The sequence below is a fragment of the Gadus morhua genome, chromosome 10 (assembly GCF_902167405.1).
Source record: "Gadus morhua chromosome 10, gadMor3.0, whole genome shotgun sequence".
Taxonomy (NCBI): domain Eukaryota; kingdom Metazoa; phylum Chordata; class Actinopteri; order Gadiformes; family Gadidae; genus Gadus; species Gadus morhua.
This window is the reverse complement of record NC_044057.1, coordinates 8,999,008-9,013,754: the sequence shown is the minus strand read 5'-3', so window position 1 is coordinate 9,013,754 and position 14,747 is coordinate 8,999,008. Positions and strand designations below refer to the sequence as shown.

General features: G+C 44.5%; 1 protein-coding gene across 3 annotated transcripts in view; it reads left to right on the top strand.

The window, feature by feature from the left end:
* Positions 1-14,747, top strand: part of ssrp1a (structure specific recognition protein 1a) — a 34,858-nt gene that overhangs the window by 1,244 nt on the left and 18,867 nt on the right. For all 3 annotated transcript variants that reach the window (XM_030368282.1, XM_030368283.1, XM_030368284.1), the window contains exons 3-6: positions 1-123; positions 8,886-8,991; positions 10,341-10,534; positions 12,501-12,601. The exon at positions 1-123 is cut by the window's left edge and continues 63 nt beyond it. In XM_030368282.1, coding sequence (XP_030224142.1) covers positions 1-123; positions 8,886-8,991; positions 10,341-10,534; positions 12,501-12,601 — 524 coding nt within the window. The remainder of the gene's footprint in view (positions 124-8,885; positions 8,992-10,340; positions 10,535-12,500; positions 12,602-14,747) is intronic.

Genomic DNA, 14,747 nt, shown 5'->3' with positions numbered 1-14,747 from the left:
GTGGACAACATCCCGGCGGCGGAGCTGAGTGCGGCCCAGTGGCGCCGTGTGTGTCTGGGCCACGGCATCAAGCTGAGCACCAGCTCGGGACACGTCTACAAGTACGACGGCTTCAGGGACACGGTGAGTCAGGGAGTCTCCACCGGCTGGGTCCCGACGGGCGGCGGAGGCCCGGCGGGCAGCTGGCTCAGGTCTGTGGGAGCTGCTGGGCCTGGTTTGGCTCCGCCCTCCTCCGTCATCACTAATGCCGTCGGCTGCAACACATGGCTAGCTAATATACGTCTTTGTTCATCAGCACAAGATAACTGTACCCAAAGGTTGTATCACTAAGGGTCTAACGGTACAGGTATTTGTACCGAACGTCACGGTACAGGCACTTCGTTGTGGTACCGCGGTGCGTAAATGTGGCGTACATAGCGTTATATGACGAATGTCAAGGCTTGTTTTTGCGATGCGGAATTTAAAACTTGAAGTCGGAGTTCCACCGGGACGTTTAGCCAAAGTATACTACTCCGACTCCGTAACCTACGGAGACCCTCAGCAGCTCTCCGTCGGGATGTCGGATACGCAATGCAATTCGCCGCCCGATCTATCTTATATGTTGACTGCAAACCATTGTGTTGTAAATAAACTTCTAAAGCTTTTCAAATCTTATTTGTTTTATTGGTCCTTAAGGTGCAAAGTAAACAATGTACAAAGTAATTGAGGCCCCGTCCACACGGAGCCGTTTTTTTTTGGTGGAAACCGCATAAGTCTAGTGCGTTCGGTCCGACTGTCCCAGATGACCCGGCGAATCCGGAGCCCGAAATCGCACATTTCTGAAACCATCCTCGGAGGTGGTTTCAAATCTCCTCCAACAAATTAATTGAGGCCCCGTCCACACGGAGCCGTTTTTTTTGGTGAAACCGCATAAGTCTGTGCGTTTCGGCCCGACTGTCCAGATGGACCCGGCGAATCCGGTGCCCGAAATCGCTCATTTCTGAAACCACCCTCAGAGGTGGTTTCAAATCTATCCGGACCTATGCGGTTTCGTGTTAGGATTCGTGTGGACGCCTGAAACCTAAACGATGACATCATTAGCCCCCTACCAGCTGGGAGGTCAGAGTTGCGTTTGAATTTTTTATTTATTATTTTATTTGTATTCTTTTGTAGCTTAAATAAAGCCCCATGATAAATGTAAGCACTAACTGTACATTAAAAAGTATTTCTGCTCAATTTATAAGGTTGAATCTCCTCGTGAACTTAATGTTTGTATACAGCGTGCAGGCTGTATGTGCGCAGGCTTGATGTGCTCCACCTTTTTCTGTGGAGAACCAGCGCCTTGAATGTTTACTATTTACAGTGTTTATACAGCTCCGATGCGGTTTCGCAATGACTCCGTCTTTACAGAGATATTCCTGAACTGCATAAAACTAAACCGGATCGTTTTTCGCCCGTTTCGGCTCTGTGTGGACGGGAAAGGTGCAAAAGTCAAACCGGAGAAGTGATTCCGGAAATGATTTTGTAAGAGGACTAATCACACCCTTGCCGTCTCCGTTGCGTCGACCAATAGGTCTATGGCGTCGACGGATAGTTAAAAAATATTGGATGCGCACGTAAGCTAAGGAGAGGTCTCCGGACAGGCTCTCCGGCTATTGAGAGGGCTCTCCTTTTCTACGTACAGCACTTTAACATGCACACGCTAGGGATGGGCAACGATTGTCGAATTTGTCGAGTCCACGTAGAATATCGAAAATGAATGTGACTATCGTTATTTATTACACGGCCCTTCTCAATGCTGTTGAACGCTCCGTTCACTTGCATGGGCCTTTACAACTTCCGGTAGTGAATAATTGTTTGATAATTCACCGTTGCTAAGCATATATGACCGCTCTCAAGGAAAGTGTAATTTTTCCTTTTTTTTTCTGTCGTATCACGCATGTAGTCCCGTAACTTATGAACCCCAGCGTCCTTGGTTGCTAAGCGACGTCAATCAACGTCTTTGGCGGGACTATTTCTCTGCTGATCAACACAACGAATGCTGGTAACAAATAAATTGTAAAAATAAGTTATTTTTTTGACGAGTCTAGTTCACCGTCATGCAGGCTGTGTTCAGCAAAATAAATAAATTAGCGATCTGTTTTCGGCGCATGTAGGTCTATCTGCCTAAGCCCAATTTGAAATAATGTTGATGGCGCAGTTGTTGAATAAACTGATTTCATACAAGGTGCGTGCGTGCGTGCGTGCGTGGGGGGTTCTCGATTGACCGATGTCATATAGTATTTTTTGCCAGAAATGCACATCCCTAGCACACGCATTTGAAAAGGCACCATCCAGGTGTTTCTATCACCGTTGCTGTGAAAAAAAAAACGAGCTGTGGAAACCCAGCTCACGACACTATTTCAACAACCCCTGTCTGGGAATTCAGAAATGCAATTGCCATGACCAAGTTTATTGGTGTTTTCATTGTTGCTGATCTATGGCCATTTTCCGTTTGTTGACAAGCAAGCAAATTTTTCCCCTTAACTATGAACCGTACCGTACCGGGACTTAAAACCGAGGTACGTACCGAACCGTGACTTTTGTGTACCGTTACATCGCTAGTATCAATGATGCTAGCCTGAAACATAAATAACCACATTCATCTGATCTTTCGTCACGATCCGCTAGCTGCCCGCACCATAAGCAGGCCGTCATTAACCGTGTCTTTGTAGGCAGCCTGTGATCCGAGATCGTACATAAAAACAAATGGTACTACTAGCCACTCAATTTATTTATTTTGTACGACGAGTATGAAGGTCTTTGCCGATAGCCATATTGATTACCTTTTAACCCTACCACCTATAGGCCGAGGCTCAACACTGGTGGTTTTTGCATATTAACCCCGGCCGCTCGGGATGGGTGTATAGTTTATTATAATGTCAATCTCATTGTAGTGGTTGGCTTAAGATGACATTATTGGTTGTTAGTTTGTCTCTTATGTTATTCTGGGGTGGATCTTGGGAACTAGCCAGCCGGGCTAGCAGATGTTGTTAGAGTAATTATCCCCGTGTGTCAATTTACATTTAGCAGCACATAAGCATTTAAGAAAGAATATCAGGTAGGGATCGATCCGATTATCGGCCGGGCTGATTATCAGCGCCGATATTCGGCATTTTGACGCATATCGGCATCAGCCCTTTTTTTTTTATCCGTCGGCCGATAAGATATCAATTTAAAAACGCGGTTATTTTGGCTCTGATGCAGCCTGCGCCTCTCTGTCTGCTGTCACTACGCTGTCTCCAGCATTGTCCAACCCACAGCACTATCTGATTGGTTACATGCTCTGGTTACACGCAGAGCCACGACGGACAAAAAAAGCTCAAACAAAGTGTTTTGGCTATTTTTACTTAAGTGAAAACGGCAATGGTATAAACACCAAAACTAAAATAGTAAAAATACTATAAATAACTGTACAAATAAACAAAAATAAGTAAAATTACAATAACAATGTGAAAATAAACAAATAACTATTTACATGATTCCTGCCCTCCCTCCCTCCCCCTCCTTTCTTCTCCGGGCGTTTAGGCATCTTTCAAAATGTTCATAAAACCAAACTCACAAAAATAATTAGAAATAAAAACACACAAGCGCGCAAATCAACCACTTGCTTCACACTCGCACTCTGGGGAAGAGCCTTCTAGTTACGCACACCCCTTGCGCAATTTGTTTTCTCAACACACGTGAGATGGTGTTTGACATGCTGGATATCGTCAAAGGTATTTTCATTGGCTATTAGGATATCTAAGGCCCATCCCCGACCCTTGCTGTCTGCTGGTGTAGCTGTCAATCAAAGTATGCATGCCCCGTTTGATAGTGATCGCCTCATTGGCTTGTAAGGCTTGTAAACAAGGAAGTATTGGTCTTACAGAAATGTGTAGGTCTCTGTCACCGTGAGACCCTGGCGAACACAGTGGATTCCATGAATCAGACGACAATAGCGGAATTCAAACCCTAAATCCCTGTTTTCTACAAAAAAACATAGCAGCGTTTCGGTTTTCTATTTTTCGGCTGCTTTCTATAAGATGGCTTGTGCATATACACAATGTAATTAGACTAAAATAATATTGATATTCGATTTGAATGAGCCGGTAGCTAGGGAGGAGGAGTGTGTGGGGGGCTATTTTGACCTAAGACACTAGGATATTTTGATCTATATTCGCTAAACATATTTATTCCACCACTGGGTTGACATTGGATGACATTCCTGAGATTCTAAGCTTTCAATGGGCCTAATGGGACAAACGGTGTATGTCATGACTATATCACTCAACTGAATGATGCGAAAAATTGACCCAGCATGTTGGGGGGGGGAAGGGGTGGTGTAACTAAAACTTGCCCGCCCGCGGGATTTGACGATTAAGTCGTTTAAAGGCATTTAAATTAAGTGTTGGAGTTTGTATTGTTCAAAATGTTGACGCTAATATTTTTCCCTTTTTCTGTAAATTAATATCGGCTCCAAATATCGGTTATCGGCCCCCTTGACTACTAAAAATCTGTATCGGTATCGGCCCTGAGAAAACCATATCGGCCTATCTCTAATATCAGGTGTGATGCAGAGTTAATAACGTACTTCTGGACCTGAGCAGCAGCTGCCAATGCCTTTCTCGCGCTGCCATTGTGTTCCTACATGTGAAGCCCTGTTTATAACTGGACGTCCAGGGGACCAGGCTGGACCATGGATATAGGGCCATAAGAGGTTCTGTGTTCAAAAGAGAGTTGGAGAATGACGATGGGCACTGCTCTTTTCATCACTGAAAAGTAAATGTCAGTTGTTATTATTTAGTTGTGCCCCTATCTTTGCGAACCCCTCCAAATACAGTGCTTTGTAGCAAAGTTCTTGCAGGGTAAAAGGTTCCCATAGAGACCTTCTGAACCAGAACTACTGATTTATTACTAGCCTGAGTCTAGACTATTTCTCCCTGGCCTTTCTCTATAGTTAGAATTAGTTGTAATTAAGTTAATAATCAATTAATGTTTTCTCTTCATTTGATGTTCCAATTCATTAACATTAGTATTAATGTTAAGTGAATCTGGGCTGTATTTATTCAGTTTATTGTATTTAAGTTGATATTACAACAATAATGTTATCTGATCACCATAGGCTGTTTAAAGGGTGACGTCCCAGAAGTTATTTACATTTGTTAACTCTGTACGACACAGATTTATTAATTAATTATGTATTTATTCTAATCATTCTTGCTGAATCTTACAATAATGATCTGTTAACTTTAACTTTAGCATAAAGCAGCTAGAACACATTGATTAGATTTACTTAACAGCCCTGTTACGATTGTCTCCTCCTCTGTAGGAGCCTGGTCCTGTTTGGGATCCCTAGTAGGATGTTGGGCTGGCTGTGGATGAGCCATAAACAGCGTGCAAATGACCAGCACTCAGCTGCGGTGAGCGGTAGGAAGGGTCATGGCGGACGGAGAGCCGTTCAAAGCAGGCCCCGCTCCAGGCAGACTCTCTGCCTCACACTCAGACGGGATTGGTTCTGTATCTGTGGACGAAAAGTCCTGGAAGCCTAGTTTCAGGGGGGACGGACTGTCGCACTGAACAGAACATATATCCCGTGGGATGTATATGTCAATATGTAGCGTGTCGTATTTCTACATAATAGAAAAGTTGAACCTGCTCTTACTTCACTGCCCTGAAGGATAAGTGGCGCTGAAATTAGACTCTCTTGTATTCACAGAGGAATCTATTTCAGAGATACTGCAGTCTATGCACACAGTTTTCTGTTGTTGTTTGACCGTCTTAAGGATTACTTTTACTTTGGCAGAGTCGACTTAAAACGAATTGTTCTCAAAGTACCTTAAGAGGACGTAGTTGTGGATATATGGCCATGAATACATACGACTAGGGATGGGCACGAGTAGTAAATTCCAAACTCGAGTGATCGAAGGAATTCCTCGAGGATCAATCGAGTACTCGTTAAATCGAATCTATTTTTAGAATGCAACGCATCTGCAGCAGGAATAGGCCTGATGATGAACGGCAATATTACCAACCAAACATGTAATGCTTATTCTCCATCAAAACAGTCAGAGTTATCAGAGTATTCATTATTTATTTTTTGCAAACGTTCAAAACACATTTTCCTTACAAAAATAAATATGCGCCACACAATTTAAATCACGTCGAACCAAGGCCTGTAACAGTTAAAAAAAAAAAAAACGAACACACGTAGCCTAACCATTGCAAATAATTTAAAGCTGCAAATAAAACGGCAGCAAATGGACTATGGAAATACTCAGCGTTGTGATCTTCTCTACACCGGCCGGGATTACAGCTGCGTCTTGCGGCGGTGAAATAGCCGACACAATTTCACTTTCACCGTTGCTGCGGGTCTGCTTTCCCGAACTCACCGTTGTGTTTCAGAAGCATATGTTGCCGCATAGTACTTTCTGGTCGCTCGATTTCGCTTGGCATATTTTACATTTCACCTTATGATCTCCTATTTCTTTAAAGTATTTCGATTCTTCGCTGCGCTTTGCTTTAACCGCCATCTCTTAACTTATTGAATTCTGGCGTGCCTGCACACGGCACAGAACGCGCCATGGAAATGGATGCATTTAATTTACTTTGTGCCCACGTCATGCGTTAGTGGCGCCAACAGAAAATTGATACATTTGCTACATTTGCAGAAAACTTTGTTTGTGTGTATATGCAAACTCGAGTTTGCCTGTCCACCAACCGAGTTCATTTGTAACGAGGAGTACTCGAGTAATCGATTCCTCACGCCCATCCCTACATACGACACATTATTTTCTGGCACATTGGCTTCTTTACTCACGCAAAAATGATTCTCCCAAATAAGTTGCGTTGTTGCTTCCAATTGCATAGCACACGCTTTATCGCTTAAGAGATCCCTGGCCTCGTGTGTGTGTGTGTGTGTGCGCCAACATAGCGTGGTTAGTATCCGCAAGTATTTGACCTTTTTCCGTTTCCATCTATTCCGTGTGTGAAGCGTCGGCCTAATGGGATTAATGAGGGAGCGCCGCGTTCGCATGTGTGTTCCGTAAACACAGTAATCATGGGCTCATGTAGCCCGATGTTTATGTCCAATCAGCTCGCTGATTTGGCCGGGCTTTTCATGCATGATGGCTGCTCGGAGGTTGTTTTTGTATTCTGCTTCGTAGCGCGCACAGTGGGTATGTTGCCTGTATGGCATGTGTGTCAACGCCAAGCTCATCCCAGAATCCCGGGGCCCCCTGCCAGAGGGGCCCCCAGGGTTTAATCAGCGCCTCTTCGGAGATGAATCCAGGCAGGTTGGCGGGGACTCTGAGGTCATTGTTTATCATGGCGGAGCCAGCGCCTTAGGGCTGGAGGGCTGCCGGGATGGATAACGCTGTTTCCCTTCTCTGTTATCATGGGGAGGTGTTGGGGGAGGCAGGGGTCGGTGAGGTGGTTGTGGAGGAGGTGGGTGAGGTGGTTGGGGAGGAGGTTGGTGAGGTGGTTGGGGAAGAGGTGGGTGAGGCAGGGGTTGGGGGGTCTGGTTTGGGAGGAGGTGAGTGAGGTGGTGGGGGAGGCGGTGGGTGAGGCAGGGGTTGGGGGGGCTGGTTGGGGAGGAGGTCGGTGATGTGGTTGGGGAGGTGGTGGGGGAAGAGGTGGGTGAGGCAGGGGTTGGAGCGCTGGTTGGGGAGGAGGTCGGTGAGGCAGGGGTTGGGGGGCTGGTTGGGTGGAGGTGGTTGGGCAGGAGGTCGGTGAGGAGGTGGGTGAGGCATGGGTTGGGGGGGGCTGGTTGGGGAGGAGGTGGGTGAGGCAGGGGTTGCCCAGGCCTGTCGTTGGCGTGTTCAGGCTGAATGAGGGATGACAGGGTGATGTCTCCTACCCCTTCCCCTGTCGGTAACTGATTTTTGTAAACCCTTAAAGAGCTTGTTACCTTGGGGGAATACTTATTTGCTTGATGTATACAAATGCCCCCACTAGTCGCTCATGTTTGTGCCACACAATGTATGTGCTTAGTATGTTCAGAACTCTGTCGGGGGAGGGGGTAAAATGGGACCAGGATGTGTGTTAGGGTTCAGGGGGGATTTTAGCTTATTTTGTTGAGGTGAGGTAAAGAGCAGCCTTTTAGCCAAAACGGTAAAAGTGGGCCTGTTGAGGGCTGGTGAAGGGCACGCACGCACATCAACACCAGCGGGATACTTCCACCCAGACTACATTTTATGCGTGCTGTAAACTTGCACGTTTTCACATCTTAAAATGCTTCTTCTGTCCCCCAATGACCTCTCAGGCAAACGTCTTGAGGCGTTCTACAAACTTAAGGCTGGGATTAGCTTGCCCAGGCTAATAGTCCCTCTCTCGGCAGGCACTAATGGGCCGCAGTTGCCCCACAGACCCACAGCTGCCCAGGTGCATAAACTCTGGTTCCCACAGAGCGGTCTCCTCTCCCCACCACACACGCAATCACAATCTCTTCCACATGTGTGTGTGTGTCAGTGCAAGATAATTTATGTGTGTGTGTGCATGCGCTCCTGTCTCATTTGTAATCGGCTCTGCAGGAAAAATAAACCGACTGATTGTCGAACACGGGAACGGTATAGAGGGAGGGCTACGTATTACTCTCTTCTGACGGGGCCCCCCTGATGGCAGGGCCCCTACCGATGTGGGCAGGGCCCCCCCCCCTGATGGCGGGGCCCTCACTGATGCAGGTGGGCCCCCCCCCTAATGCGGGCAGGGCTCTAATGGCACCGTGATGATGGAGGCCCGTGGTGGAGGAAGCGGGGACGGTTTTCTTTATTTGTATGTTTAGCTAGCAGCTGCGTTGGCTGACTCTGGTTGTTTGGCCGCTGTTTGATAACTCTTCCTCCCTCTTGCCTTCTCCACCTCCTCTCTCCTTTACCTCGTCATCCATCCAGGACTTTGAGAAGATGTCGGAGTTCTTCAAGGCCAACTACAAGGTGGAGCTGACGGAGAAGGACATGTGTGTCAAAGGCTGGAACTGGGGCACAGCAAAGTTCTCAGGTAGGCACTAGTGCTGCACGATTAATCGAATCGCAATCGCGATATCAGCCTTTGCGATAGTGTAACCGCAGAATGCTGCGATTTTAATTTGTATTTTTCTTATTTATTCTATTTATTTATTTAGTTGTTACTATTGAGAAAACCTAACCAATTTGCAACAAGATATTTTTTTATTATTTATCTAATTTTGAAAAAAATATTAAAAAATATTGTGATTTTGCAAACAGTACTGTGCACATTTTTTTTTAGTTTTTGTAATTTTTATGCTAGTTTATGTTTGAGGTGAGAAATAAACATTTTAAAATAATCAGTAATCTGTGCATTTCCCTTGATAACCAAGCAAGTAGACTCATGACACCATTTGTTTCGCAATATTGTCCACAATAATCGCAATATGACTATCACCAAATCGTGCAGCACTAGTAGACACTAACCCTGACCCTCCACACACTAACCCTAACCCTCCACACACTAACCTTAAAGGGCTGATTATGGTTCTGCATCGGGTTTTAGTAGGCGGACCAATCACAGCCCTTGCTGCTGCATTGCCTCGACGGAAGGTTACATTTTTTGCGAGGCGCCCGTCAGGCCCTTGATGTGGACGTAAGGGGTCCGTTACCTCCTTGCATTGAGTGAACGTGAGACCATAATCAGCCCTTCACCCTCCACAGATGGTTATTGTCACTATTTCCATTCTCTCAATAGTCCACTAAAGTAGATTGTTTAGAATGGTATTTAAATGTTTCGTATAAATTAGAGCTGTCAGTTAAACGCGTTATTAACGGCGTTAACGCAAACCAAATTTAACGGCGTTAAATTTTTTATCGCGCGATTAACGCAATTATTTTATTAACAAAAAAAAAAAAACTTTTTTTTTTTTTTTTTTTTCTTTGGCTCAAAACAAAGAAGCAGTAGCCTGACTGCTATGTTCAAATGACATTTGTTCAAAGCAGTCGTTTAATTGCACTGTAGGCTCTTTTTTTGTATCGTCCTGTTTTGATCAGTGTATAAAAGTGTAAAAATCATTTGCACTAGGCAAGCCGATGCACTTCACCATGTTGATAAGAGAATTAAAATGAGAAGAATTATGGGACAAAAAAATCAAGGGATATTTAGCATAGAAAAATAATTTGTGATTAATCGCGATTAATTAGAGTTAACTATGACATTAATGCGATTAATCACGATTAAATATTTTAATCGCTTGACAGCTCTAGTATAAATGTGACACAAACTAAAGCTTTACTGAGAGCACTCTGCCCCTCATTATTGCTGCCAGTAGCTGTTTTGATCTGGCCTCTCAGTCATATGAGCTGCTCCTCCCACCTGCTAAACATCACCTCCCCCAGGTCCTCAGCTGGCGTTTGACGTCAACGACAGCACAGTGTTCGAGATCCCGCTGAACAGCGTGTCCCAGTGCGCCACGGGCAAGAACGAGGTCACCCTGGAGTTTCACCAGAACGATGACGCAGAGGTGTCCCTCATGGAGGTCCGCTTCTACGTGCCCCCCGGCCCCTCCGACGAGGGCCAGGACCCCGTCGAGGTGAGTCCCGTCGCTCACGACCCTTGATGCACCGATGGATCGCAAGCGATGGTTATCGGCCGATATACGCCCTAAACACAGGACGTAAACTTGAACTGTGCAGATATGGGAGCTGATCAGGGGACTCAAACGATAGAGCACACCATTAGAATGGGTCACTGAGTAGGTAACTGTTTCCTGCTAACATTCATCAGGACTCAGTTCACCACAGACAGAGCTTATTGTTTATCCCAGTAATAGAGGCGGTAACCCGTTTGCATCTCACCGGCTCATTGTGATTTTTGTTTTGTTTTCTACGTTTGCGGTGAAAGTACTGAAGCTAGCCTCGTTATTCACACGTCACCATGTTAGTTCAAACTACTGAAGCATCTATGATCGACAACCTATAAACTATAACCTTCCACGGTGTCGGAGTCGGTGCGTTACGTGAAATAGTAACCTCTGCATTCTGGTTATTTAGGTTTATTTATTTGTCCCAATGATACATTTCGAACTTGTAACCGCATGTGCATCACTAAATAAATCTCATTACATAATGAATGTTACTATGGGCTATTGCTGACTTGATTGACGACTTTAAAATCTTCACGCGAGACGGACTATGTGCAATGTGGTTCAATGTCTGATATATCTTTATCTGTAGAATAGTCTGCTCAACAGGACGCAAAACGTAGGCTGCAAATATAAGTCTCCTATGCAGACGATCGATTCAGATCACACCATCTTCATTATTAATCCACACATGCAGTAAAACCAATCATAATATTTATTTTACATACAATTCAATATGAAGTCATTATTTGTTATGCAGAGCTTGGTACCAACAGCACTTCTTCCCACCGTCCTCTGCTGTGAATACTGATTAGCGCAGAGCGGATCTCAGGAACACTGTTACATTTGATCATATATGTTGGATAAAATGTGTGATGGGTGTGTATTAGGGATGGGAATCTTTTACTATCTCACGATTCGATTCCGATTTTTTGTGGATTCGATTCAAATCGATTTGATTCATAATGATTTCTGCTTCAATCTATAGGTGTGCAAAGGATCTTCATGATCTGCTCCAGTCTGCTTTGCAAGACAGAATGAAAAATGGAGACATTAAAGTGTATTTTTCACATTTATTAAGTTTTAAACATTTATCCATGCTTAGATGGAATTGTTGCATAAAAGCAATATCACATATTGCTTAAGATAAAAAAATAAAAGTATATAAAAAAAATAGTGCAGTTAAACATTCTGCCTTTTAAATTCTAAGGAAATTGCCTTTTCCACTGTGTGTGGACCACAACTGCTACTCTAAAAAGCTAGCTATAAAATAAGTTGGAACAAAAATAAAGTGCTTCTGTATAATAAAAATGGTACAGTTGAACAAGATGCATTTTCATTTCACAGGAATGTTGCAGTACAAAAAATATCATGTGGAACACAACTGTTGCACAAAACATTAATATGTCTCAGTAGCTTTAAAAAAACAAGTTATGAAGAAAAAAAAATTAGAATCGCGATTCTTATATTAATCGATTTTTTGGCACACCCCTAGGGCGTATTATCCATACAGTCCATGTTGTTATCGTTCTAGCTCCTTTCCTTACTGAGTGAGAGTGTGTTGGACAGACTCAATCAACAGTGAGCCCACCGATTCCTTCTCCTTCATTAGTGATGTTACATTTATTCAAAGGTCCTTTTGATTTAAACTTGTAGAGTGGTGTGGTTCCACTCTTCATTTGTGCAAACTAAACTCTAAACCTGTTCTGTGTTTACAGGCCGTTACGTCTTCTCTTAAGGAAACACAACGAATTTCAGCTGGCTCAACAAATTAACCATAACTTTCAACTAATGAAGAACCATTAAGCTAAGGGCTTGTTGTAATGATGTATGGCGGCGTGTGTGCCAGGTGAACACTAGAGGGAGCTGTAGCTCCAGAGGAGAAATTAATGCTGATCCCTCTTTGCTCCTCCAGGCATTCGCCCAGAACGTTCTCTCCAAGGCGGACGTCATCCAGGCCACCGGGGACGCCGTGTGCGTCTTCAAAGAGCTGCAGTGCCTCACACCCAGAGGAAGGTACGGGACACACCCGACATACCAGCCAAACTGGGGTCTGCTCTCACTACACCCAGACACACCAGCCACACTTGGGTCTGCTCTCACTACACCCAGACACACCAGCCGCACTGGGGTCGGCTCTCACTATACCCAGACACACCAGCCGCACTGGGGTCGGCTCTCACTACACCCAGACACACCAGCCGCACTGGGGTCGGCTCTCACTACACCCAGACACACCAGCCGCACTGGGGTCGGCTCTCATTACACCCAGACACACCAGCCGCACTGGGGTCGGCTCTCACTACACCAGACACACCAGCCGCACTGGGGTCGGCTCTCACTACACCCAGTCACACCAGCCACACCGGGGACGGCTCTCACTACACCCCGACACACCAGCCGCACTGGGGTAGGCTCTCACTACACCCCGACACACCAGCCGCACTGGGGTCCTGGTCTTGCTAGATTCAAACTGGATCTGAAACTTGCCAAGCAGCTGCCTGGTGTAAATGATAGGGGTGGAAAAAATTATCGATTCTTCGATGTATCGCGATTCTGTGTAGAACGATTCCGTCTCGATTGAGATAAGTTAATAATTGATTATTGCATTGTTCATAGTAAGTCATATTTGTGACAAAAGCTTTTTCTCAAATCAAATATTAGATAAGGTAATTAATAGGGATGCACCGAATTTCCGGCCACCAAAAATTTTCGGCCAACGATGGCCCAAAATCACATTTTCGGTTTTCGGCTGAAATACTTTTATCACCGAAACAACACGGCCGAAACATAAAAAATTGTGATGTCGCAAACAAAAAGCGCGGCCAGCACACGCTTGTCTGGATAAGCGCCAATATGTCTGCGGTGTGGACGTTTTTCAATGTTTCTGAGAAAGACCCACGTATAGCGATTTGCAAAAATTGCTATGCCTTGATTTTAATGAAGTTAGTACACAGTCATAGCCATAAATGCAATGGTACTAGGGTTGCCGCGGTGTGGACATTTTCACATCGAGTAATACACTCGTGTCAACACCGAGTGTTGACACGGATGGCCGTAGTGCGGGGAGCTCTCTTAGGGATTGGGCTTCGCGGGGTTTGTTTACCGGCGTTGCTATGGTTACCGGTCTTGTGCGTTCCAACGCTTTAGGTAGCCTATCTATTAGGTTTGTATATTTTTTTTTTTATGGAAAAAAGCACATAAAAAAATAAAGCAGTGCAAAGACAAACTGCCAAACTTTTTTTTTTTTATCAAATAGGCCTTAAGATGATGATTCTTTTTTTATTGCTGGAAAAAAATAAATTATAACTCGGTGTTGCCGGTGTGCAACACCAACACCGGTAACACTGGTAATACCGTATACCGCGGCAACCCTAAATGGTACTAATAATTGGCATAATAATTTCGTTCGGTGTTTCGATTTTCAGCCTTGGTTTCCTCATTTTCGGTTTTCGGTTTCGGCCAAGAATTTTCATTTCGGTGCATCCCTAGTAATTAATCTGTTGATTTCTTTAATGATCATCACAAAAGTAGGAAGTGATTAGCAAACTCTGAGTAGCAAATTCAGATGTATATATCTTTTTTTTTTTTTTATCCCGCAAAATGAAATGTACATTAAAAATAAAATTGCTTCGAGATGCATCAATAATCGTTTTAGAATCGAATCGTTGACCTCGGAATCAAATCATGAGGTGCCAAGAGAGTCCCACCCCTAGTAAATGATGGGTTCCAGTCCTACATGGAGTAAATATGTTCTTCTATTGGACGGCCCAAAAACAGCATCTTTCAGTCTCTTAATATCAGTGATGTAGAGTAACAAAGTAAAGATTCTTTGTTACAGTTCTCCAACTTTTGCAGTGGTTAGTATTGGCCTAATATACTCCGTTAACATGATCAACGTCAATGTGCACTCCAGACCAGCGTCATTATGATCATTAACAGGACATTGGTTTTCCGGTTAATGCAGGACAACCAATGCTTGTCCCACATTAACATAAGGCCTTTTTAATAATGAGGTCGGCTACGCTGTACCACAGACCATTGTATTGATCTGGGTAGTAGGACGCAGTAAAAGCATTTCACTGGAGAACGCTCTTCATGAGCAGTCCTACTCTGCTTTATGCACGTATCCATCACCTCATTGGACGAAGGTGCTCAACAC